The 25,658-nt window shown below is 34.3% G+C and overlaps 1 protein-coding gene across 1 annotated transcript in view; it reads left to right on the top strand.

Annotated features, from left to right (window-relative positions):
- The window catches only part of LOC148942134 (voltage-dependent T-type calcium channel subunit alpha-1G-like), a 58,631-nt gene extending 33,566 nt beyond the window's left edge, over window positions 1–25,065 (top strand). Inside the window, exons 4-6 of the mRNA XM_089103238.1 lie at window positions 10,325–10,703; window positions 19,962–20,185; window positions 25,062–25,065. Coding sequence (XP_088959364.1) covers window positions 10,325–10,703; window positions 19,962–20,185; window positions 25,062–25,065 — 607 coding nt within the window. The remainder of the gene's footprint in view (window positions 1–10,324; window positions 10,704–19,961; window positions 20,186–25,061) is intronic.
- The last annotated feature ends 593 nt before the right edge of the window (window positions 25,066–25,658 follow it).

Genomic DNA, 25,658 nt, shown 5'->3' with positions numbered 1-25,658 from the left:
TGCTAGTGCGTCGTGAACACTTAGGGGTTTGTATTATAATATAAATACAATTATTACTATTATTGTTTGCCTTTTATCTCTTTTTTTCTTGTTTCCTTTTGTATTCAATGTTTAGTGAATAAAGGATAATAATAGAAAAGAAATAACGAAAGACCAAGTAAAATATTATTAAAGGTAATAGCGTCTAATATTTCTCGAGATCGAAATGCATGAGTGTCATCAGAGTCAACGCATTAGCGTTGCCTATAAGTAAAGGCCATACGGCTCCAATGTTTTATCATTATTTATTTTTATTTTTTTCCCAGAGGCACTTCATATGGAAGGGGTCGTCGTAGAAACTTCAAAGGGGGCTCATTCAATTGTAAATCGCCAGTTCCAGTGCCCCTTTTAATAGTCGAAAGTGATTAGAGGGCAACTAGCCCCCCGCCCTCCATGCCCATCATTCCCCCAAATACATCCAATCAAATTTTGAGATACCCATTTTGTTCAGCGTAGTTGATTACCATATAGAAAATATGTTTTTGAGGAGGACACTCCCCCACGGCTTTCAGGGCAAGCGTTTTAAGTTATGCCCTGGGGGCATATAAGGTTTTTATAAAAGGCGTTGTCGTAGAAACTTCAAAAAAGGCTCAGTCGGTTGAAAATTCAAAAGGCTAGTGCCGTTTTAATAGTCGAAAGTGATTGGAGGGCAACTAACCCCCCTCTCAATCCCAACTTTTCTCCAAACACATCAAAATTTTGAGATAGCCATTTTATTAAACGTAGTATTAAGTTCTGGAAATTAGGTCTTTGAAGGTGACAACTCCCCCACTGCCCTCTGTGCTTGAAATGAACAAAAATCACCACAAACAAGAGTTTGAGTATGACCTCCTTGTCTCACTGTAAAAGTCTAAAACCTATTGCGTCATTGGCGCTTTACTGATAACTATATGCATCTTGAACAGTCTTGGAAAGTATAAACAACATCAAGTTGAATATTTGATGTATAATGATATTAATTCATGAAAGATCCATCAGTTCAAGAATTTATTTCACTGTAATTGTATTTTTATTTTCAATGCTGTAAGAACTGGAAAATAAAATATTTTTAATATAATCCGTTTTCAGTTAAGCGCCAATGACGGAGTAGGCTTTTGGTTTTTATTTACAGTTAGGAAAGAAGGCAGTATCCAAACACTTGTTTGTAGAACTATATTCGTCTATACCAACTTTAAAAAGAGCTAATAAAATAAACTGAATATTTAATGTATAGGGAATGATATAATGATATTAATTTCTGAAAGCTCATCAGTTCAAAAAGTTATTATAATTTTAATGTTATTTTCAATATTAAATACAAAAGAAAAAAATTGTCATAAAACTGGTTTTCAGTAAAACGCCATTGAGACAGTAGGTTTTAGACTTTTACAGTGAGAGAAGGAGGTCATACCCAAACTCTTGTTTGGGGTGATTTTTATTCGTTTCAAGCTTGATTTGCATATTCAATTTAAGTTTCACTCGTTTTAATATTTATTTATTAATTTACATCAATATATATTGTATGTTTGTCTGCATTGATTGTTTATTTAATTTCTGTTCGTTTTAAGTTTCATTTATACTTCAATAGCAAAATATTTTTTTCGTTTTAAGCTTGATTTTCATATTCAATCTAAGCATTACTCGCTTTAAGATCTATTTATTCATTTATATTATTTCTTGTTGTATGTTTTTGCTATGATTGTTTATTTAATTTCTGTTCGTTTTAGGTTTTATTTATTCTTAATGGTAAAATCTGGTCGTTTTGAGTTTGAATTTTAAAAGGTATTTGTATCTGCTGAGCTTAAGTTGCCTTTACAATAGCCTTTACTTTTATTTGAAAAACTTATTTTTCGGAAAGTTTTTTTTTAATTAATCATTAGGAAATGACAAAGTATGGCTACCATTAGTGCAATTAAATAAAAAAACAAGTTCTTTTTAACAGAAAGTAAGGAGCGACATTAAAACTTAAAACGAACAGAAATTATTCCGTATATGAAAGGGGCTGTCCCCTCCTCAACGACTCGCTCTTTACGCTAAATTTTTTTATCGTTTGAAAAAATAAAGTTGTGAGACAGAGTCAAACTTTAGCGTAAAAAGCGAGGCGTTGAGGAGGGGACAGCCCCTTTCATATACGGAATAATTTCTGTTCGTTTTTAAGTTTTAATGTCGCTCCTTACTTTCTGTTAAAAAAAAACTTATTTTTGAATTAATGCAGGTTTTGAAATTAGCTAATTATATATTAATAATTAAAACGAAATTTGCATATTAATTTTACTTTTTTTGGCTAAACGGCTTTGTCAAAATTTTGATCGTAAGAAATTGGGAAAAAAAGGGCGTTAGGGGGTCCCTAGTTGCCTTCCAATTTTCTTGGTTCCTTATTTATTTATATATTAGAATCAGCATTGTAAGCCCATTCTTTAGATATATTTATTGACATCAAATTTCCGTTTTTTAAAGTTTCGATTACTATTGAGCCGCATCGCTTGTTTTTTTTTTATTACGTATATGTTATTACGTATATGAGTGTCTCTCCCACTAGTCAATATCTCTTTACGCTAAAGTTCGAATTTTGTTTGAATCCCAAATCCCTGAATCAAAAAGTCTGTTTAATTAGAACAGATAGCTCGTTTGAAAGTACTAAAAAAAATATAAGCGTAAAGAGCGAGGTATTAACTAGGGGGAAACCCCCTCCTATATGTAATAATTACTGTTCGTTTTTTGTTTTAATGTTGCTCTTTACTTTCAGATGAAAAACTGGTTTTTTATTTAATTCCTGATCGTGTTTTTAAATAATGCTGGGAAATCCGGCGCCCCCTTCACAGAAATGTCCCTTTCCGCAAGTAAACATCCTTCATGGAAAGATCGTCCCACGTAACCCCTCCTTCGACCCCCCTCCCCACCAGAATAAAATCCCTCCTGGAAACGTCTCTATACTTCCAATAACCAATACTATATTAAACAATGGGCAAAGTTCATAACTTGCAGCCCTTCCCCCAGGACCTGTGGGGGATTAAATCATCCTTAAAGACATATTTTTTAAATTTTCGACTATGCTGAACAACATGGTTATCTCAAAATTTGGATTGGGTGACTTTGGGAAAAATGAGCGTGGGAGGGGCCAAGTTGCTCTCCAGTTTTTCGGGTCACTTAAAAAGGGCACTAGAAATTTTAATTTCCGTTCGAATGAGCCCTTTCACGATATTATGGGACTACTGGATTGATACGATCGCCCCTGGGGAAAAAAAAGCAAACAAAGAAACAATTAGACACGCATCCGTGATCTTTTTTCTGGCAAAAAAAAAATACAAAATTCCACATTTTTGCAGATAGGAGCTTGAAACATCTACAGTAGGGTGTTCTGTTACGCTGAATCTGAAGGTTTGATTTTCATTAAGATTCTATTACTTTTAAGGGTTCTTTCTCCCTTTTATTGAAAATAAGGCAAATTTTTCCAGGCTCGTAACTTTTGATGGATAAGACTTAACTTGATGAAACTTATATATTTTAAATCAACATAAAAGTCCGATTCTTTTAATGTATCTGCTGGTATCAAAATTCAGTTTTTTAAGAGTTTCGGCTACTATTGAGCCGGGTCGCTCCATACTTACAGTTCGTTACCACGAACTGTTTAACTTTTCTTGCAATTATTAGGTGCGTTGATAATAGAGTAAATCATTTTAATTTAAATTTGCCAAAAAACTGAAATATCTTTCTTAGAACGAAAATTACTTAGTTTTATTTAGATCTAAGGAAAAAAGAGCAAATACACTTCTACCTAGGTCTCAAAATGGAGCTTTTTATTATTTTCTATTCCAGGGGGAGGATATAAATTGTCTTACACAGTGCTCTTCTGCTGGTATGCATTCCATTTGAGTTGTCTTTTGAGAGTCTTTTTCTCAAAAACATTTACAGGACTTGATCTACTTTAGTACTGAACGCTTTTTACTGCTCGATTCCCATTACGCTTTCAAATAGAATTTGTGTGTGTTTGTATGTGTATTTTTTATTTATTTATTTTTTCAAACTAACAACAACATTCTCAGTTATACAACGAAATAAAAAATTTCCTATTTATTTTTATTTCAATTAAAAAGTTTTATCGCCGATTATATGCTAAGCATCAGGTGTTTATTGTGGTGATTGAACATATTGATGCTTTGCTTAAGGATTCGAACGTATTATTTACATAAAATTTCAAGCTCAAGTAGATATTTACAGCAAGGTATAAACAATTAGAAAATCTTAACATAGGGTGAGGTGTAGCCAAGTGAGACTATCTGGAAGAAGATATGGTTCAGGTCACCACCCCAATTAAAAAAAAAAAATGCTATTTAATAGCTATACGTCTACTCTCAAAGGATATAGAGCCCTTCCCACCAAAACAGCCACTGCCCCGCTGGCCATTGTAGCTTTGTTGAATTGTAGTGTTATTAACCGGCTGCTGTAGTTAACACAAACAGCCAGTCTCTATGCCCTAATTGTTTTGCTGTGGCTTTAGTATTGTCTAGTTGCTATTTGTACCATTGTAGATATTTTGGTACTTGTGTCTTAAAGCCACCACACGAGATTTATATCGCGAACATGAGACAATAACCGGTTTTCGTGGTCTTTATACCAAACAATATTAGCTTCGGCTCGTTGGGAAACTATATTGTAGCTATATTCTAATTAAATATTTAGTTGGTATTTTGTTAGGTTAGGTTAGCTTAGGTTACTTATTTAATATAATGGGGTCTGGGCGGTCCCCCCTCCATAATTCTCTGTTGTAGTTTCCATGATTTTGTTACTAAGCTGTTATATTTTCATCATATTTTGTTACAAAAGTAATTTACTTTCATCACACTTAGGTATATTTCATTAGGATTAACCTAACTTCTCTTATTGAGTGTTGTGGCTATAAGACACAAGTACCAATATTTTTAATGAGCGATATATTTGATTCATACGTATTTGTGCCAGTAAATGTTATTGCGTGGTCTCGCGGGAATTGATTGTATTTTGAAGCATTTCCTACGTGGACTTTACTGAATTTTCGTTAAAACTCGATAATCTGATAACTTATTTTCTTCGCTTGACTTTGTCAAGCAAAATAAGTTTCAGAAGTTTACATTAATTTTAACTTTGCACTCGAACTAATACCTCCTGGCATGTTACTCGCTCGGAATGCGAAAGGTTAATTCACCTGTTTATTTATTGTTCTCTTCTTTTTAACTTTTTGCTGACGGTTATTGGAAATACCTAGTACTAGAGCAAATGTTTTATCAGTAAGCTAAAAATAAACACTAAATACCCAATTTGGTGGGAATAAACCCTATATTTGAAATATGTGCTTATTGTCTTTTGATCTGGAACAGTAATATCGTGGTCATAAAGACATCTTATTTAATCAGGAACATTTAATTATTTAAACAATTTCCTTAGTAATTCTTGAATGATCAAGAGTCGCAAGAGTGGAGCATGATTCTGTATGCCAGTGGTGTCAATTGGGGAGTAGAAAAAGAGTGTCTCTGCCACTTTTTTCACCCTTTTATATTTGCCAAAACACTTTTTTTTGGCATACTTTCATTGAAAAGTGCCTGTTTAGTATTTTCAGTGAAAAGACTTGAAAAAAAATTTGCCCCCTAAATACGAAAAACTAATTTTGCCCCCTTTCCCAGTATTTCTGTGAATTTACACCACTGAGTTGGGAATAAAGGTCAAGAGTGACCTCTGGGCCAATTTGTTTGCTCCAATCATACAGACTGACAAAACTTATATAGAAATGATTTAAACAATGTGTAACATGTCCAATTTTTTACTAGAATGTTTCTATGATGTTTGGTTTTTTAGTTTGAGGCACTTTCTCCTGGGGTTGTACTTGTATTTTCACTCCCAGAGGCACACTTCTTGTTATCTTTAAGCGACTGAAATGCAACAGTTTTCTCAAAATTTTCACCTGATACCGTAACTGGCCTTGACAACGCTTGCGACAACATGTGACGCCAGGCGGCTCAAGAATCAGGCTGACCCATTAAAAACGGCTGAACTCACGGTTTACGATTGATATATGGAATTTTTTTCACAATTCTGTAATTTTAAAACAGAGAAAAAGTCATTTGAAATTTTTAAAAAGAAAATCTGTAGAAAATTTGATGTGTTTAGCTAAATAGTCTGGCTTCTGGTTCGTATATTGTGGGCAATATATAGCTAGTAGATATTGTACTATGGTACTGAAATACGGGTATTCCTAATAACTGTTAATATCCCTTGCATCCTATAGAATAGATATGACTCTGTGAATGCATCGAGAGGGAAAAGCTCCACTAAAGAAACTATTCTACTTTCTAACTGATATTAAAAAAAAAAAAAAAAAAAATGCAAAATACGCATGCTCGATCGAGACCAGTCAAAACATCATTCTAGAAATTCAAAATATTGAAATATTGTTTCCCTAAAACGACAAAATCAACTAAGAAGTTTCTCCATAGGCTATATATGTTAATAACAAAACTTGATTTAAAGACGGACGATCTATTTTTAATTTTTAGTTTACAACCTATTTTTAGTTGTTTTTAGTTTAAAATAATTGAAGTCGTGCCTATTTAGCAATTTGAAGGTTAGTATGATATTTTAGTATGATATAACTCCTTAATCTCATCTATATAAAATTCAAAGACATCTCTTTGAACAAAAACAGTAAAACAGAACAGACATAGCAGCGACTATGTAAAGTTAGATGTAATGAAGCAACGTATTGTTGTTTTGTCAGCTCACAAGGTATGTCGTTAAATTGTTTCCGTTAATATGTTTATTTTTGTTTTTAATTTATATTTTTTCTTTGGCTTATTGATCTAGCAGCATATGTACTCTAAAGATATTTGATTGCTAAGACCTTTGTTCCTAATACAAACTTCAGATGTTGTTATAGTCCATAACTAAATTTAAACATTTGATAACTTAGTCATCATTATATTAGTTTTTAAGGCAGAAACTCATTTTATACTTACAATGATCCACTCGATTGCTTATTTAGATTGAGAAATACGTTGACCCTGGTAGAGCTATTTTGCTGATGTCAAAAGTATAATATGGTCTAAATTTTTCCGATAATAGCATTTTTTTTTTCTGTTAAAAACATAGTAGTGCGTTATTTTATGGCTGCTGAAAATGGAATGTAAGCAGGATGTTTTACTCTTATTCTTCTTCTTTTTAAGCAGTGTGCTACTCGTTTCGTCCCTTCGACAAATCACAAGATTTAAAAAAATCTCAGAATTTCTGAATTTTTGAAATTTAGCCTTTTTTTGTGATGTCAAATCAGAATAAAATCAAAATAGTCTAGGGCCTTCATAAGCACATCCAGAGGCGTATCCAGGATTTTTTAAGGGGGGGGGGCAAAATAGGTTGATCCGATAAAAAAAATTTACGGGGGGCGAAAAATAGGTTGATCTGATAAACTTGCGATAAGAGCAAGTTTAATTAACGCAAACTTGAGTTAATTAAGTATATTGCACTACTTTAGACTAGGCTCGGGGGGAGCGCCCCCTGGATCTGCCACTGAGCACATCAAATCTAATCAAAGTATTAATGTGCCGATGATACTCAAAATGAATTTGCTGCTAAAATTTTTAAAACATCGTATTAAAAGCACCATACTTTTTTTTAATGAGAAAAGGCCCAGTAACTGGAAATAAAGAATGAATTTTGATTTTACATTCTAGAGCTATTAATAAACTTCTGCTATTAAGATATTGATAATGACTTTCACTTACTTGTCCAACAAATAGGATTTATGTACAGAAACTATATAGCTTACATTGCTTTTCAGAACTATTTAAGGAACTTAGAAAAAATCTTCGGTTAACTGTTTATTTAATCAAACTTCAACTAGATAAATTACAATCTGAAGCAGAAAATAAACTGCCTTTTTTCAGACATAAAAAGAAAACAGCTCATCATGGTTCAAAGCAACAGCTAACCACAACAGAGCAAAGCTCTGTCAGCGTCTTGACTCTCGATTATAACTACGTTCGGGGTCGGTACTCCTAGGGCACCCTGTGACAGGGAGGTTTGAACTTTTATTCCTAGAGTAGCTCCAGCCCAGGCTTTATCCATTGCGCTACCACATGACTAAGCTGCAAATAAAACCCCGTTTCCAAAAATTAGCAGCTACAGTATTCAGGATTAGGACTCCTCGCATTCAAAATTTAAAGAAGAATATAGGCTATGAGGAAAACTTTTACTAGTAAAACTATAATATGTTATCTTCGTAAGAAAGCCCATTTCTTCAAATGTTCTTGTGAACACAGAAAAAATTTCCGCTTGTAAAATCAACGGTATATGTTATTAAGAGGCTTTGTTTAGAATTCCAATCGTTAACTAACTGAAAGGTGATTATTAAAACATTATTATGGTGTCATTAATTAAGACAGGAACAAGGGCTTATGCTAAACAGTTTATCATGACAAATTGAGCATTAGATTTTCTTTCTGGAAAATATATTTTTAAGAATTGTTTCACTGGAAGAGGTCGTATTCAGTCATATGAAACTAAATGGTTATGTACGAAAATTTTCTTGCTCATTAATAAACTATTTTCTATGAAATATGCATAGAAATGGAAAAATAAACTATAAATATGGAAACTAAGTATGAATAAATAAAAACGGAAAACGGAACTTATAAATGAACAAGAATTAATCAGACAATAAATGATAAGAAAATTGGTCCACACTGATAAAACAAAATAAGGCCAAAATATTTACTTAATGTAAAGGAGGTAGTCTCTGATATAATCTGTTTCTTGTTATAACATATGGAAAAAGTTTTGTCCGGAATCAAAATCACTACGAAAACTTTTAGTAAAAATAGTAGAGCAAACAAAATTAATAAAAGTCATTATAACTCTTTTATCTCAATCGATATAATATATATAAATAAATAAATAAATATATATATATATATATATATATATATATATATATATATATATATATATATATATATATATATATATATATATATATATATATATATATATATAGTATATACATATATATATATATATATATATATATATATATATATATATATATATATATATATATATATATATATATATATATATATATATATATATATATATATATATATATATATATATATATATATATATATATATATATATATATATATATATATATATATATATATATATATATATATATATATATATATATATATATATATATATATATATAACTTAAAACAAGGTAAGGACTACAAAATATTATGCTTAAATGAGACGGAAAGTTTGTCAGATTAGCTTTGGTTTGGACAGAAAGTTAGTCTGCATCTCTACATCAAAGACTATTTAAATTGACATAAATACATGTAACATAAACGCCACAAAGAAACCACATTGCTTAATTTTTTTTACTGTTATTCAGCTAAACATGTTAATTTTACTAACATATTATTTTTTTTTATTTACCTTAAAAATAATGTCCCCGTAATAGGAAAAAAAATGTATTTTCTTCTCTTCTCTAAAATTTTTAAATTGTATATTTCACATCTGGTTTGGTCACGAAAGTGTAGCATAATAGCTGCAACAAATTCCATTTTTTTTAAATTGCTAAGGTGTATTAGAAGCTTAAAAAAGGAAATAAAAACCTTTTGTGTTCTTACTAAAAAAATCCTTCGAAACCACCTATTACTAGCCTACTAGTTTTCATTCGTATGGATTTTTTCTAGGAAGCAGTTCCAAGGATTAGAAAGTTTTTTCCAAGGATTGAAGTTTGGTCTGTCCTCCCCAAAAAACTTTACTCAAGATTCTTTAGAGCGAAAAATTGTGTTAAAAAGAAATAAGTTGGGATTTATATCACGCAGCATCCTTTCTTAGTTTATATTCTCTGTTAGATCTAAAGGTTGGATCCGACATTTTCATACTCTTGTGACAATCACTAAAACTGTTTGCTAGGCTCTTTTCCCACTCCCTGAGTAATGTAGATCAAGAAGTAATCAAGGAGGATGAGGAGTGTAATCAAATGTGCATTGCCCAACTAACCTAACCGGTGAGAACAGCTTGGTAAACAGTTTAAGGCACATATTTCGGAAGTTTTTAAATGTCAGATTTGACTTTCGGCACGACAGCAGCGTTATATTTTTAAAATTCTAAATTTGACGAAGATGATCAAAAAAGGGATGTTCAGCTTAGCTTTAGTCATTAATTGAGTGGAAATTATAGACACTTTAAGGTAGAATATTCTGTTTTGTCTTGATGAATCATATATAAAAGCGATTCTTGAGTTAACTTTTTTTATTTCTTGCAGCCCTTTATCTAACTATTATAAGTCCCATGAACTTGAAAAAGACTACATTTGTTCTTTACCGAAAGATTATGGCATGCATTCTTGTGCTAACCTTCCAAATGCAAGATTTAAAGGGAAAACCTGCACATTACCAGCAGCAGTCAACAGCACAAATTTCCCACTGCCAGATGGTAGCTGTGTTGATTGGAATCAATATTATACTATATGTAAACCAGGGGATAAAAATCCATTTCAAGATGCTATATCATTTGACCATATTGGACTGGCCTGGGTTACCATTTTCTTAGTGATAAGTCTTGAAGGCTGGACTGACATAATGTACTATATTCAGGATGCTCATTCTTTCTGGGTCTGGATTTATTTTGTATTGCTAATTGTGGTAAGTAATTTTCTTCCTTCAACTTAACTTAATTGAAATACTTCACTTATTTAGCTGTGTTTAAATGTCACTCTATTAAAAAGTAAATCAAGTGAGCAAATTAAAAATCAGGTAAAGCTGAATCAGAGTTGCCACCCGACTCAAATTCTGTTTACTAAAATCGAAAGATTTTCTTATTAAATTTTACTAGCTCTCCTAAAATAACTAAATTATTACAAACTTTTTACAGTCTGGGAAAACTGACCTAGGTAGTCTAACTAAAATCTTAAGAACACTAAGAATCCTGTCTAGACATGATTTTTTTTTTTAAAGCTCAACAGTTAGCTTGGGAAACGATGACAAAAATACAAGAACAATTTGGGGGAAAGCTTCTAGACACAGAAAAGAGTAGCTTTGACATCCACAAAGTTTTCACTCAGCCCCAAGCAGGTCTGTCGTACATCAGAGCTCGTTGCGATTCACGTATTCCAACTTTTATAATTTACATGAGTTTTATTTTATTCAGGCAAAACATGCAATTTTGCTAAGCTGAATGCTGCTGTATTCAACATGAGAAAACTCAAACCAAAGAGTCTTTCTCAGAGAGTCTGAATATTCACTTTTTCACATAACAATATCTCTGGCTTTAATGAAACCAGAGTAAAGGACGCTACGTTTTAAGGAAAGAAACATCTCAGCTTTCATATAACACCATCCTTTTCAAGTTTGTTTCAGCGGTTTAGAGCCTTGATTGATTTCAAACCATATCTCTTTTTGGATTTTTTCTATTATTTTTAATAGTTCATTTCAGTTTTTTTTTTTTTTTTACCTCAAAATCCCATTATTGGATAGCCTATATATCAAGATAAGATAAGTTTTATTCTTCATTATAAATACACATACAATATTACATGCTATTATTCCCCCAAAGGCTCATTGGCCTGTACAAAGGGGGAAGACATATGAAATGCTTACTCAAAAATGAAAAACAAAACACTTGCTCACATACAAAGGAGAAGAAAAGAAAATATAGATACAATGAAAACTATAGAAGAAATAGAATGAATAAGCTAAATTAATTAATTAGATTAAACAGACTAAAAAAAAAAAAAAAAAAAAAAAAAAAAAAACATAAATAAAAATAACATCTACGAAGCCAAAAATTGTTAAAAATTTTTTTTTTTATTTATTTTTTTTTTTCTTTTCCTAAAAAAACCCAATTAGTGGCACCCTCGAGCTGTTTCAGGCAACATATTCCAAAAAATATTAAACGCCATTAGAGGATTAAAATCTGACCTTATACAAGGAGTAAAAGGAGTAAAGAAGGAGTAAAGAAGCCCCAAGACCTTTTTTGTATTTATTCCTTAGGAGCATTACGGAGCATACACACATGCACTTATAAATACGCACAAAGACCTGAAACTATTTTCGAAAAGATAATTGGTGGAGTTAAATTAAAACGTAGATTTTTGTTCTTTATCACTATTCTCTGTTGTTTTCTGGTGTTGGTAATGAATTTAAAAATATACTTAAAATCAAATGACTGTTTATTGTCAAAAGTTTTACTCGTTTTTATACTTTCTTCTCATTTTAAATATAGCTGGAAATGCAATGTAGTCTAAGAAATTATTTACGATGTACAAACGGACCACTGAAATTTTTGGCCACAAATGCATAAATATCTTGCATACATATTGTGTATGATTACATCAATAAATGAAGATTCTTTACCTGGCTAGACACTTTTTTTAACTGAATTCACTGCATATAAAAAATTTATAAGAATCATGAAAATTCGGCACTTGTCAATTCAAAGAAACACACCCAAAAATAGAACTTACGTTAATCCTAATGATGTATACCAAAACATGGTGATAATATAATACCTTCGAAACAAAATTATGAAAACTACGACAAATAATTATGTAAAGCAGGCCACGCACAACCAATTATATTAAATACCTGACCAAACTTAACCTAGCCCCTAACCATCTATGTATATTAAAAAAAAATAATTAAAAACGTCTCACATAAACCCACAACATCAGGCTGTCCATCAGAAACAATTTGTCATAAATTATCAATTGACGAGGAGAGACCCTGAATGTTAAACTTAAATGCTGTCAAAGAATAATTTCCTTTGGTAACCTCCTCTCCCCCAAATCCGAAACATATTTACTATAACAAATAGGGTTTATATTAATCGAACTTTGATTAACCTGACCCACATAATTATTTACAATACTAATTACATCGAAAGGATTATATTCAAACTCCAAAGCCGACTCTCATGGCTTAAAAAATTCACAAAAACAGGTTTTACTTGGAGTCTATTAGTCACCAGATGAACCAAAAAGAAATCTTTACTTAAATCAATTGCAAAATAAAAACCTGTCAAAAGATTACAAACAAACAAATAACTAATTGGACAGCAGGTATTATCGGAATGAACCATTAGCACTGAAAGAGAAGCAAAAATGAAAAAATAAATAAATAAAGTAAATAAATGAAAATCAATGAACTGTGGAAGGCATTTACAAAATAAGAAAAATACTAACAAGTCACATACTAATGCATTCATGCGAATAGTTAATTTTACGTATACGAGTTTCACCCGGAACTTTGGCTAGAACTTGTCCATGATCAGACCAAACACTTCTTGGGCCAAAGGTGCTGCGAGCCGCGTTTAATAGATCGTGACGCTTTTTAGTTAGGTTTTCAGACACAAATGCACCTGACTTAACCAACTTACTTTTTGCTGCAAATACTTTTTGAGCAATAACCAAGTTTGAAAATTTTACCAGGATGGGGGCAATTTTCACATTCTCAGTTTGAGTAGCAGGCTGACGGAATCGATTAGCCTTTAAGAGGTCCATTTTTTTGAAATCTTGCAAGCCCATTATTTTTGTTATCACTTCAATAAGATTATCCATCAATTCCACATTGGGGTTTGGTTTCACACCGTAAAAAATTAGGGTGTCAAGTAAGGTATCCTGCTCAAGTTGGTCAACCCTGTCCTCTATTATAGAAATTTTATTTTTAAGCAAGTTCACAGCTTTATAAAGTCTTTGAAGGGTTGATTCAATTTTTCAAATTTAGCATTATATTCAAGGGAAATAGAATTATAAACTTCGTTCACAATATCTTCACTGATAATTTCAGAAGCTCGGCGATCTTTCATTGTGTCTGATACGACACGAGAAATGTCACTCATTAGGTTGGACTTAGTGTTCATTAGTTCCTCTTGAGTTTCATTTATTATTTCCTTTAAAGTTGATGCTGCTGAGGAAGTCGGAGTTGACGGTGCTAGGCTGGATTTTACTTTAGTTTTTTTGAGTAGAGACAAGTAAGCTTTACTCTTAGTCTTGAAAATATCAGGGAATAGGCGCTGCTCTTCAAAAGCCTTATTTACATCTTTATCTGTCCTTGTACAGGCTTCTTTAAAATGCTCATTCCAGTTGCGGATATGAGCTTCAGCTATAAAATGCTCAGAGTGGGTACCGTAGCAAAAGACTAGGTATCTAGCATGATTTTTCTGGTCTTTGGTGGTTTTAATAACTACTGATGGCCATAAGGGGTATCCCTGAAAAGAAACTAGGACAATATCGAACTCTTTGTATTTTGCCATTATACAATCTGCAGATACGAGGGGGGGGCACTAAATGTAACAAAATTCAACTACTAAATGTTCCAATCTTCCACCCCTAAGTACTCACGCTTGTAATATGTGCTTAGTTCCTTACACAATTTCAACAAATTTCAGCAAGAACTATATCCGATTCAATTGAAAACTTGTTTAGCTCTTCACTCCTTGAACTCTAACAATGAACTCAAATTTGGACATCTGTTCCTAGCTGTCTAATAAGGTTTCATGCTGGAAAAGGGATTGGTATACTTCCGTGCAGGGGCGTCCCGAGGGGGGCGACCCGTCCGCTCCCCCAACTTTTTTGGCATTTGGTGAAATTTTTACCGAAGTCGAAAGTTTCGGCAGAAATTTTGCAAAATAAGCTGAAAATTTAGCAAAATTCTGCAGAAAATTCGGCATAAATCAGGTAGCAATTCGGTAACATTTATGAAGACCCCCCCCCCCCCCAAAAAAAATGACCCTCGGGATGCCCCTGTTTTGGTGGTATTGCCTATACAACAGTTACTCCCCCCCCTCTTAAAACAAGAATAGGATAAAATTAGCAAGAACAAGAGAAAAGTCTAGCTTGTGTCAAATAAAGCCTTATATCCAATTTAAATGGCAGTTGTTGTTTTGGTAACAACTCTTATGGGTGCACCACAGTTTATATAATATACCAGTAAGTTTACCGCAGATGATTTCTGGCTCTTCATTCTCGGTGCGAACAAAAAGCTCTTCCCACTTATTTCTGCACTTATTGTCCACTTATTAGTTGAGCCGGCCAAGTGGTTTTGTCAGTACTTGTTCCGTAGGTGATTATTCTTTGTCTACCCGTGAAAAGATCTAATGCCGCTTATGTTCATATCTGCAAAAACGTTCTTTGGAGCACTCGCACCTCGGTCCGGGTTTTTATAATGGGTGAGATAGGGAAAGATCATACTGGATAATTATATAAACTGTGGGGTGCACTTAGATTGGAAGTGTGGAAGCTCTTGACTTGTTGAAATAAGAAGATATTTTTTGAGCCCAAGCAAATTTACCTTAACCTGTTAATCAATTAACTTAAATTGGTCATCTCTCAAACAATTCGAAATGAAATGACCTTGCACATTGTACTTTGTTCATCATTAACTGATTGAACTTAACGAGAGTGTCCTAAATCGGATAAAATTAAATCTCTTGACTTATGTGCCATAAGTTTAGACTATCTTAGAGCTCTAATACATCCTAGAAAATATAGTAACTCTATGATCTAGATAACTAACAAACGTAGCAGCTGTTATGAGAGTCCGGGAAAATTTCCTGAAACTAAATTAAGCCGCCATACTAGTCCTGATTTTAAATAGTTTTGCCCTTCAAAGCGAGTATCAAGAAGAAGCCGAGAGAAAAGTAAAGAACTTTAAGCGCTAGGGTTGACGCGAAATCGCAAAAATGAGAGAAATAGTAGCCATAATAACTAACGTCATCGAAATCAGACTTTTGTAATGAATGGACCCTAATTTTGTCCCTTGAATTCATGGAAGATACTCGTAACAACAAAAGTTTTGTTTACTATAAATCATGACTTTTTACCAGATTTCGGGAAACTTACTAGATCCTCTAAATTTACTAGATTTTTTTTTTACTAGATCTAGCAAACCCCAACTGACGGTGGCAACTCTGAGCTGAATATAGATGGCAAAACAAATACCGAACCAAGAATGTAAAGCTCTTTTTAAACATTTATGAGCCTCGACAACTTGACAAAAGACATACTATTTATTTTTGCTAAACCTTCTAGCCCCAAAAAATTGGGTCAGTTCAATGTGTAGTCACTTTTTCTTCATAAAATTCTGCTCCTAAGCCGTCCCAAATGTGTGAGACCCTTAGCTGTTGTTGCATCAAATCTTGCTTGAGATTGACGGGTCTAAAGATATTTTTTAAGACTCTCGTTCCTTTCACCAGTAAAATGGCTTTTTATAATATCCAGCTTTCTCTGTTTGATCGAAGAAACCGTCATCAAGTCTTGTTGTCTGAACCAATGAAATTATTTCTCTCTTTTCTCTCAACTATGAAACACTGGAATGATATTTCGATTACTTGTTTAGCTTTAGTACCTGGGGCCGTTTTAATCCACAAAGAAAATAAAGAGAAATAGATTCTATCAGGATGCAGTATAATTTTCTATTTCAAGGGATCGATACGACTTTTAGAGTTGACAAACTTTCTTTTAAAATTTAATAATGATAATTATCTACAAAACAAGAGGGGCTTGGGGGGGGGGGAGGCTGCAAGAAAAATTCTTATTCGTGTTTATCGTTATTATTATTTGTCTTTGAAAATTCACTAATATAAATTCACAGAATAAAATCTTTTGCAGAATAAAACAAAAAGGAAGAAAGAAGTGGCACAGTGGAACATTATCGTTAAAAGGACTGGGTTTGATTCTTGGGGGTGATTGAGATTTTCACCATCAGTAGATGTTATCTTTTCCAAAAGGCTAAAGTGTTAATTGTGTCTTACTGAAAATTATATAAATAGCTTTAATTTAAGATTATATTCATACGAGTGATTTTTAAGTCATTTGAAAAAAATAATTAAAACAAATCTTTCCGAAGATGTTGCAAACATGCCGTTTAGATAGACTGGATACATAGTTTATTTAGATTTGCCGCCGCTCCTTCCTCTAAGTCAATATTTAAGGTCTCTCTTGCACCTTAGAACCCCCTTAAAACTTAAAGTCCATCTCTTGAGTCAGTCTTTAGATAGTTCAGATACGCTATATCGACTACTCCGGGCTCACTCAGTGTCTTTTTGCTTACATCGTTACTTCGACAGAAATAGATTCTAGTCATGTGGGCTTATAGAACCATTGAATTTTAAACCGAGTGGAGGCCAAAATCTTCAGATCCTTCCTCCATCCTCAATCCAAGCACTCCCTGAAAGTTTTAACTTGATCCCCGAAAATGTTCCCAGGATATTACAGATCAACGTGACAACATATATTTTATGTTGATTTCTCTGCTAAATGTATGTGAATACATTTTAAGTTAGGGGCTCATAGTGGAATAATATTTATGTAGACCGTAACGTTTGCAGAACGAGTTTCAAGCTAATCGGTAAGTTTCAGGCCAATCAGAAAACAATGTTGTTGGCCCTTTGTTGGGCCCAGTTATTGCGAGGCCTGTCCCTCAAACAATTTTTACTGCACAGTAGATTACTCTTGTTCCAAGGCCTAACGGCTATCAGTTTCACCTGATGACGGAATAAAATTTTTTGGCTCATATCTGGGTTTTTAACGTGCTTTTTCCAATAAAGCGTGTGTTCCTAGTGGTCCAAGGAGCGATTCCTGGAAGTTTCGAGTCCGCCAGAAACTCAGGATAAAATATACCCTCTGTTGTTTCATTATAAATCTATCTTTGTACAATTGGAAATTGGGATAATTCAAGGCCTTTGTCCCAAAAGCTCAATCATCTGACACTTCCCGTGTCCCCCCCCCCCCCAGATTTCTCAAGTAGGCCCACCCATTTAAAGTAGACCCACTCAAGTAGGCTGGGTCGACTGTGGCTGAGTTTACAGGGTCACACCATTGACCCCAGTTCGAAACAAAATAACCGGAGACACCAGGACTCAAGCCCCTAACCTCAGGATTTCACCTAACTATTCTAACTATCCACCAAGATTGGTTAATATAGGACTCTGGGAAGCCTTTCAAGTAGATGGACTGACTACAAACATTTTTTGTCTTACGCCCCCCCCCCCCAGGTCTTTGAATGCATCCATATATGAAAAAGCTTAGGTATAAGATGTAATCTCTTCCTTGCCACTTAGCTAGGTTGTGGTCAGATGTTCTCTTCTGGTAAATATGGTTTTTAAAAGGATTTTGTGACAAACATTTTACTGCCCCCTCTCTATTAAGATCTGAACGAGCCCAAAACCCTTAACAGTTGCAAATATAACATCAGGTCTTGCTCCCCCTGAGTTTGGTTGACATCTGACGCCGTTTTTGAAGGATGTCTTGAAGATAAGATATAAGGGGCCCACTTCACCTTCTCCCATGTGTAAAATATGCCCTGGCTTCAAAAAAGCAGGAATAGTACAATAAGGGTTTCTTCTTACTAATTTTAGCTGAGATCCGAAAAAAAATTGTACTGGTTATGAGGGTGGTGACATGCATTTAGGCACCCATTTTTCCCACCTTTACAGAGTTTAGACTGGGTCCGGAGCCTAAAAAGAGTAAACTGACACTAGCGTTTATTTCCTGTATTGTTTTCTTACGATTCAACAACCTCTCCTCCCAAAGTTTCTTATCACATGAATTAATCTCCTGTCCCCATTAGTTTAAACTAGGCATGAACTCCCAAACAGCGGAGCTACGACATTTACTATCACTTCCTACCTGAGATCTGACAATTTGTTCGGGTATATATTGGGACGACTCGAACTTAAGTGCTTCTATGGACACACAGACACAATTGAGTACAGATTAATAAAGGGTACATCTATAGAATTTACCCTTACTTCAAACCTTGTTTAATTGAGGTCCAATTACTGCCTCGGCTATGCTTCCTGATGGCAAAAATTTAGGAACCCTCTTTTAATTTTCAACAAGTTATGCTGAGATGCAAGAAACTTTTTTTTTAAATACTCAAATAAGAAAAGTGGAGATTTTACCCCTCACATAGGTCTGATTGGATGCTAACCTCCAAACAGGGACAATTAGAACGCTTATTTTTGCTTCCGAGCAACTTTGAATCATAGCACACAAGTCATTCTGGGGAGTGAATCTCCAGATGAAAACAATTCAGGAACCTCCTACGCTTACATTCGTCCAATTTACTTCCTACTTCCTCCCAGACCAAAATGAACCAGCTTTGAGCTTTTTCTTAATTCTCAGAATATCTAATTGACATCTGACAGTCCCTTTTACTAAACGTTCAGACTGCAAGAAATTAAGGATTACTTAAAACACTAGTACAAACCAGAAAACTAGCTTCTGCTTCTTCTCAAGTTTGATTTATGTCCGACACCTGCTTCTGGTAGATTTCAAAATGACAAGATTCTGGAAAATCTCCCTGCTTTTTCCCTAGCTATGAGCTAAATCCTAGCTAGACTTCTTTTTGTCTTCTTTGGGACCTAACCTTTCAGTGCCTGGGGAATTTTGCAAAAATTAAATCAATATCAAAATCTCAAACAGAGAATTAATTGCCTGATTTTGATATCCAGAACGGTTTTTCCAGAATAATAGCTTTGAAATCTAGAATTTCTGATATAAAGGTTCAAAGTGGTAATTCAATTGTTCTAATCAAGTCTGACATTGCGGGGTCTCAATGAAGTTTATTTTTAGAGCGAATATTTCTTTGTTTTGATTCTTGTTCAGACAATTTAGTTAGCCAGAAAAAAGATGTCCCGATCCTAGGGAAAATTACCTGAAATTTTGCAAACTTAATAGAAGCTATTTTTCTCTTTTTCACTATCCCACACAAAGTTCAGTATTTCCTTACCTATCTGTGGTCTGTGATTTGGCCTTACCGAGCCACAGACCACTTGTTATTTTAAAAAAAAATCAAGAAGGTAATGGCGTTGCCTTTATATACAATTAAAGGCTACATATTTCTGCATTACTTATGTTTCTGCATAATTATGTTTATTTTTGACTTAAAAGTTTATTTCAGATCGGCTCATTCTTCATGATTAACCTATGTCTTGTCGTAATCGCAACTCAATTTTCTGAAACAAAAAAGCGCGAAATGGAGCGCATGCGTTTAGAAAGGGCTCGGTTTCATTCGACCAGCACATTAGCCAGCACATCCGGGTCTGAAACTACATCTTGCTATGCGCAGCTCATCAAAATAATCATTAGCATGGGAAGACGAACGAAGAGGAAATTACTTGCAAGGTACTTTTTTCTTTCCCCCCTGAATTTCTAGAAAAAATACGGTTCAAGACCGTACCCAGGCCCTCCAATTTTTTGAAAAAAATCAAATGAATTTACTGAAAAAAATGTGCATTGTCAGTTTAATATACATATGCTGATATTTATTCCTTAAAACCTTAATTAATTTTTGATTTCTTAAAGTTATAAAAGTTAAAACATTTAAACAATTTTTTTTTTCAGTAAAGTATAAATTATATTCTGGCTCTTAGAAATCATAGGGTTTAGAACCCTACTCAGATTAATTTCTGCTCGTTTTGAGTTTGACTTGTTTTAATTTCTGTTTTTTTTGGGTTTCATTTATTTATTAGAACTGATTTGTGGTAGTTGTACGCTTAGTAGATTATTCGATTTTATTTTTGTTCATTTATGGTTTAATGCAGTACTTTGCTTTTTTTCGAGTTTTTTTTATTAATTTCTGTTCGTTTTGTATTGACAAAGCCTTTTTCAGGGAGAAAGAGTAGCCTCTTCTGAAGTTAAAAACCATCCCTTCCATAAAAAACCTTTAATGCCCCTTCGGCATATTTTACAACCCTTGCTCCTAGTCTCTGGGGTTTGTTTAAATCCAAAAAGCCTTTTTATATGATATTTAGACTATTTTGAATAGAATGGCTATCTCAAATTTCTATTAGACACATTTCGGGACAATATGAAGTGTGTGTAGGGGGGAGAGGGTAGCTGCCCTCTGATCGCTTTGACTCTTAAAAAGGGCAATAGAGTGTCTGATTACCAATCAAATGAGCCCCCTTTGAAATTTGTACGACTACACTTTCTATAAAAACCCTATATGTCCCCAGGGAAAAACTTACAACCCTTGCCCTGAGGGCTGGGGGACTTGTTATCCTCAAAGACATAATTTCCAGACCTTTCTGATAGGTTTAACAAAATGGCTATATCCCTCTCATCACTTTCGACCAATAAAAAAGGCACTAGTCCTCTCAATTTCCAATCAAATGAGCCCTTTTTAAAGCTTCTACGAAAAAAATTTCTATAAAAACGTTAAATGCCCCAAAGGTATAACTTACGACCCTTGTCCTGGGGGCTATGGGGGGAGGGTTATCATCCTCAAAGACATAATTTCCAGACCTTTCAACTACGTTAAACCAAATGGCTATCTGGAAATTTTGATGGGATATGTTTTGGGAAATGGTGAGCGTGAGAGGGGGGGTTAGTTACCCTTCAATCACTTTCGACTATCAAAAAGGACACCAGCCTTTTCAATTTCCAATTGAAAGAGCCCCTTTTGAAGTTTCTACGACAACGCTATCTATAAAAACCTTATATGCCCCCAGGGCATATCTTACAACCTTTGACCTTGGGGCTCTCGGGGAATTTTCATCTTCAAATACATAATTTCTAGAACTTTCAACTACGTTGAAAAAATGGATATCTCAAAACTTTGATTGAATGTGTTTGGAGAAATGGTGGGCGTGAAAGGGGGGTTAGTTGCTCTCTATTCACGTTCGACTATTAAAAAGGGCACCAGCCCTTTCAACTATCAATTAAATGAGCCCTTTTTGAACTTTCTACGACAACACTTTCTATAAAAACCATACATACCCCAGGCATAACTTACAACCCTTGCCCTGAGGGTTGTGGTGGGGGGGGGGGTGTCTTCCTCAAAGACGTAATTTCCAGAACATTAAACTACGTTGAACAAAATGAATATCTCAAAATTTTGATTGGATGTGTTTGGCGAAATGGTCGGCGTGAGAGGGAGGTTAGTTGTTCTTCCATCACCTTCGACAATTAAAATGGGCTCTTGCCTTTTCAATTTCCAATTGAATGAGGCCTTTTTGAAGTTTCTATGAGAGCTCCTTCTGTAAGAACTTAATATGCCCACAGGGCATAACTTACAACCCTTGCCCTGAGGGTTTTTGGGGGACAGTCATCCTCAAAGACCTAGTTTCCAGAACTTTCAACTTCGTTGAAAAAAAGGCTATCTCAAAATTTGATTGTATGTGTCTGGGGAAATCGTGGGGTTGAGAAGGGGGTTAGTTGTCCTCCAATTACTTTCGACTATTAAAAAGAGCACTAGCCTTTTCAATTTCCAATCGAATAAGCCCTTTTTGAAGTTTCTACGACAAAGCTTTCTATAAAACCTTATATGCCCCCAGGGCATAACTTAAAACCCATGCCCTGATGGATGTGGGGGGGGGGGGTGGTGTCATCCTTAAAGACCTAATTGCCAACACTTTCTACTGCGTTGAACAAAATGGCTATCTCAAAATTTTATTGGATGTGTATGGGAAAAGGTGGGTGAGAGGGGATTTAGCTGCCCTCCAATCACTTTCAACTATTAAAAAGAGCACTAACCCTTCTAATATTGAGCCCGGGGCATAGCTTATAATCCTTCCCCTAAGGGCTGTGGGGGGGTTGTCATCCTTAAAGACCTAATTTCCAAAACTTTCTATTACGTTGAACAAAATAGCTATCTCAAAATTTGATCGGATGTGTTTGGGGAAATGGTGGGCATGAGAGGGGGTTAGTTGCCCTCCAATCACTTTCGACAATAAAAAAGAGCACTAGCCCTTTGAATTTCCAATCAAATGAGCTCTTTTTGAAGTTTCTACGACAACGCTTTCTATAACAATATTATACTCCCCAAAAAAGGTTTCTATGACATAACTTTCAATAAAAACCTTATGTGCCCCCAGGCCAAAACATCTAGCCCTTCTAATTTTGAGCCCAGGGCATAACTTATAATCCTTGCCCTAAGGGCTGTGGGGGGATTGTCATCCTTAAAGACCTAATTCCCTAAACTTTCTACTACGTTGAACAAAATAAGCTATCTCAAAATTTGATTGGATGTATTTGGGGAAAAGGTGGGCGTGAGAGGGGGGTTAGTTGCCCTCCAATCACTCTCGACAATTAAAAGGAGCACTAGCTCTTTGAATTTCCAATCGAATGAGCTCTTTTTGAAGTTTCTACGACAACGCTCTCTATAACAATGTTATACACCTCAAAAGAAGTTTCTACGACATAGCTTTCAATAAAAACCTTATGTGCCCCCAGGCCATAACATATAAGCCTTGCCCTGAAGACTGTGGTGGGAGTTTCTTGCTTTAAGATATAATTTCAAAAACTTTCATCTTCACTGAACAAAATGGCTATCTCACAATTTTGATTGGATGTGTTTTGGGAAAAGGTGGACGTGAGAGGGGGTTAGTTTCCCTCCAATCACTTTCGACTATTAAAAAGGGCACTAGTCCTTTGAATTTTCAATTGAATGAGAACTTTTTGAAGTTTCTACGACAACGCTTTCTATAACAATATTATATGCCCCCAGGGCATAACTTACAACCTTTACCCTGAGTGTTGTGGGGGAGTGTCCTCCTCAAAAGCATAATTTCTATCTGATAATCAACTACGCTAAACAAAATGGCTATCTCAAAATTTTGATTGGATGTCTTTGGGGAAATCGTGGGCGAAGAAGGAATGTTAGTTGCCTTCCAATTACTTTCGACTATTAAAAAGGGCACTATATCTTTGAATTTCCAATCGAATGAGCTCTTTTTGAAGTTTCTTCAACAATGGTTTCTATAAAATCTTATATGTTTTTGGGAAAAGGTGGACGTGAGAGGGGGTTAGTTTCCCTCCAATCACTTTCGACTATTAAAAAGGGTACTAGTCCTTTGAATTTCCAATTCAATGAGAACTTTTTGAAGTTTCTACGACAACGCTTTCTATAACAATATTATATGCCCCCAGGGGATAACTTACAACCCTTGCCCTGAAGGTTGTGGGGGAGTGTCCTCCTTAAATATAATTTCTATCTGGAAATGAACTACGCTGAACAAAATGGCTATCTCAAAATTTGGATTGGAGGTCTTTGGGGAAATCGTGGGCGAAGAAGGGGTGTTAGTTGCCTTCCAACCACTTTAGACTATTAAAAAGGTCACAAGCCACTCTAATTTCCAATTGAATAAGCCCTGTTCGAAGTTTCTACGACAACTCCTTCAATCCAAAGTGCCCTGGTCTAAAGAAAAAAAAAGAAAATACAGTGTGCCAATATCGTTTTTTTACTTAGGCATCGCGATTGCGCTTCCTGTGATTAAACTGCCTTTGTGATTCAGGGTCATTCTTAAAAAATTAGAACACAATTCGAACTTTAGCGTAAAGAGCAAGGTATTGACGAGGGGGTGAGCCCTCATATACGTAATAATTTCTGTTCGTTTTAAGTTTTAATGTTGCTCCTTACTCTCAGTTGAAAAAACTCGTTGTTTTAGTTAACTCCTACATAGAATTCGTACATAGAAATCATTATCACCATCTACTCAATCGTCCCAATAATTCCTCGTATGTTCTTTTCTTATAAAGTGTTTAAATATCGTTTGTTAATATATTTGCCATTATTTTTTCCTCTAATAAGTTTCTAAATTCCCAGTATTATTGGTATTGTTATTTTTTTTTAACAAAAATTGTTTAAATTCACAACGTATTTATCTAAATTTGAACACATTCAGAAAAAAAGATGAAATATATATCCAGAAGCTTTATCAGGGTCTAGATGAGATAAATCACGCTCTTTGCATCGTTTTAAATTGAACTGTTTGCCATTTTATGAAAGAAGCTTTTTTCCGGGTTGAAACTGCTTTATTTTTTGGACATGGAGACTTATAGCCAACTGTTCTTGTAATGTTCTTTAAAAAATAGCTTACATAAAGTAAAAAGCTTTTTATGTAACTGTTTGCAAAATGAGATACTCAATGTTCAATGAAATTGGGCAGATCTGTAGTCCAAATCTAATGCAGCGGTAAATTTAAACGACATTGTGAATTTTTAGTCTGCATAATGGCATTGAAAGGTCTATACTTACATTTTTTACAATTATTTTTAGATGATTGCAAAACTTACTTTTCAGCCAATTCCGTATTTCTTTCTTTCTTTCTTCCAATGATTTACTTCGTCCATTTAATGTGACTACTTAAAAATCGTTGTTTTGAATTTTGGGGGAAATATTGTACGAGTTGAGAAAACTAGGAATATCTTTCCTGTATAGGATCATGAAATTCTAAGTTTGTTCAAGGTTTTATTTTGAATTTTGTACCGTCTGGGAGTTACCTTTTTTTCTATTTATTAATGGCAAACAAAAGTACATGGTCTTGTATAACCAATAACCTAACAATACCTCCTTATACGAAGACTAATTTAAAATCTAATATTTTTTTTTAACGTTTTGTTATAAATTGCTGATTCCAAGAAAGTACCTAAGTAGAAGTTCTTCTGCCAATGGTGCTGCTAATTGTAACAACTCACTGAATTACCAAGCCACCTAAGGCCAACGCACGCTCGTGCGTTGGCCTTAGGATATTTCTAAAATCTGGTCTTTTTTTAATGTTTTTTTACAAATTGCTGATTCCAAAGGAAGTACCCAAGTAGAAGCTCTTCTGCCAATGGTACTGCTACTAGTAACAAATCAATGAATTACCAAGCC

This window comes from Artemia sp. Qi Xiang Cuo, chromosome 17, assembly GCF_049724085.1.
Source record: "Artemia sp. Qi Xiang Cuo chromosome 17, ASM4972408v1, whole genome shotgun sequence".
In the NCBI taxonomy this organism is placed as follows: Eukaryota; Metazoa; Arthropoda; class Branchiopoda; order Anostraca; family Artemiidae; genus Artemia; species Artemia sp. Qi Xiang Cuo.
The sequence above is the reverse complement of the archived record's forward strand: the minus strand, read 5'-3'. Positions and strand labels throughout refer to the sequence as shown.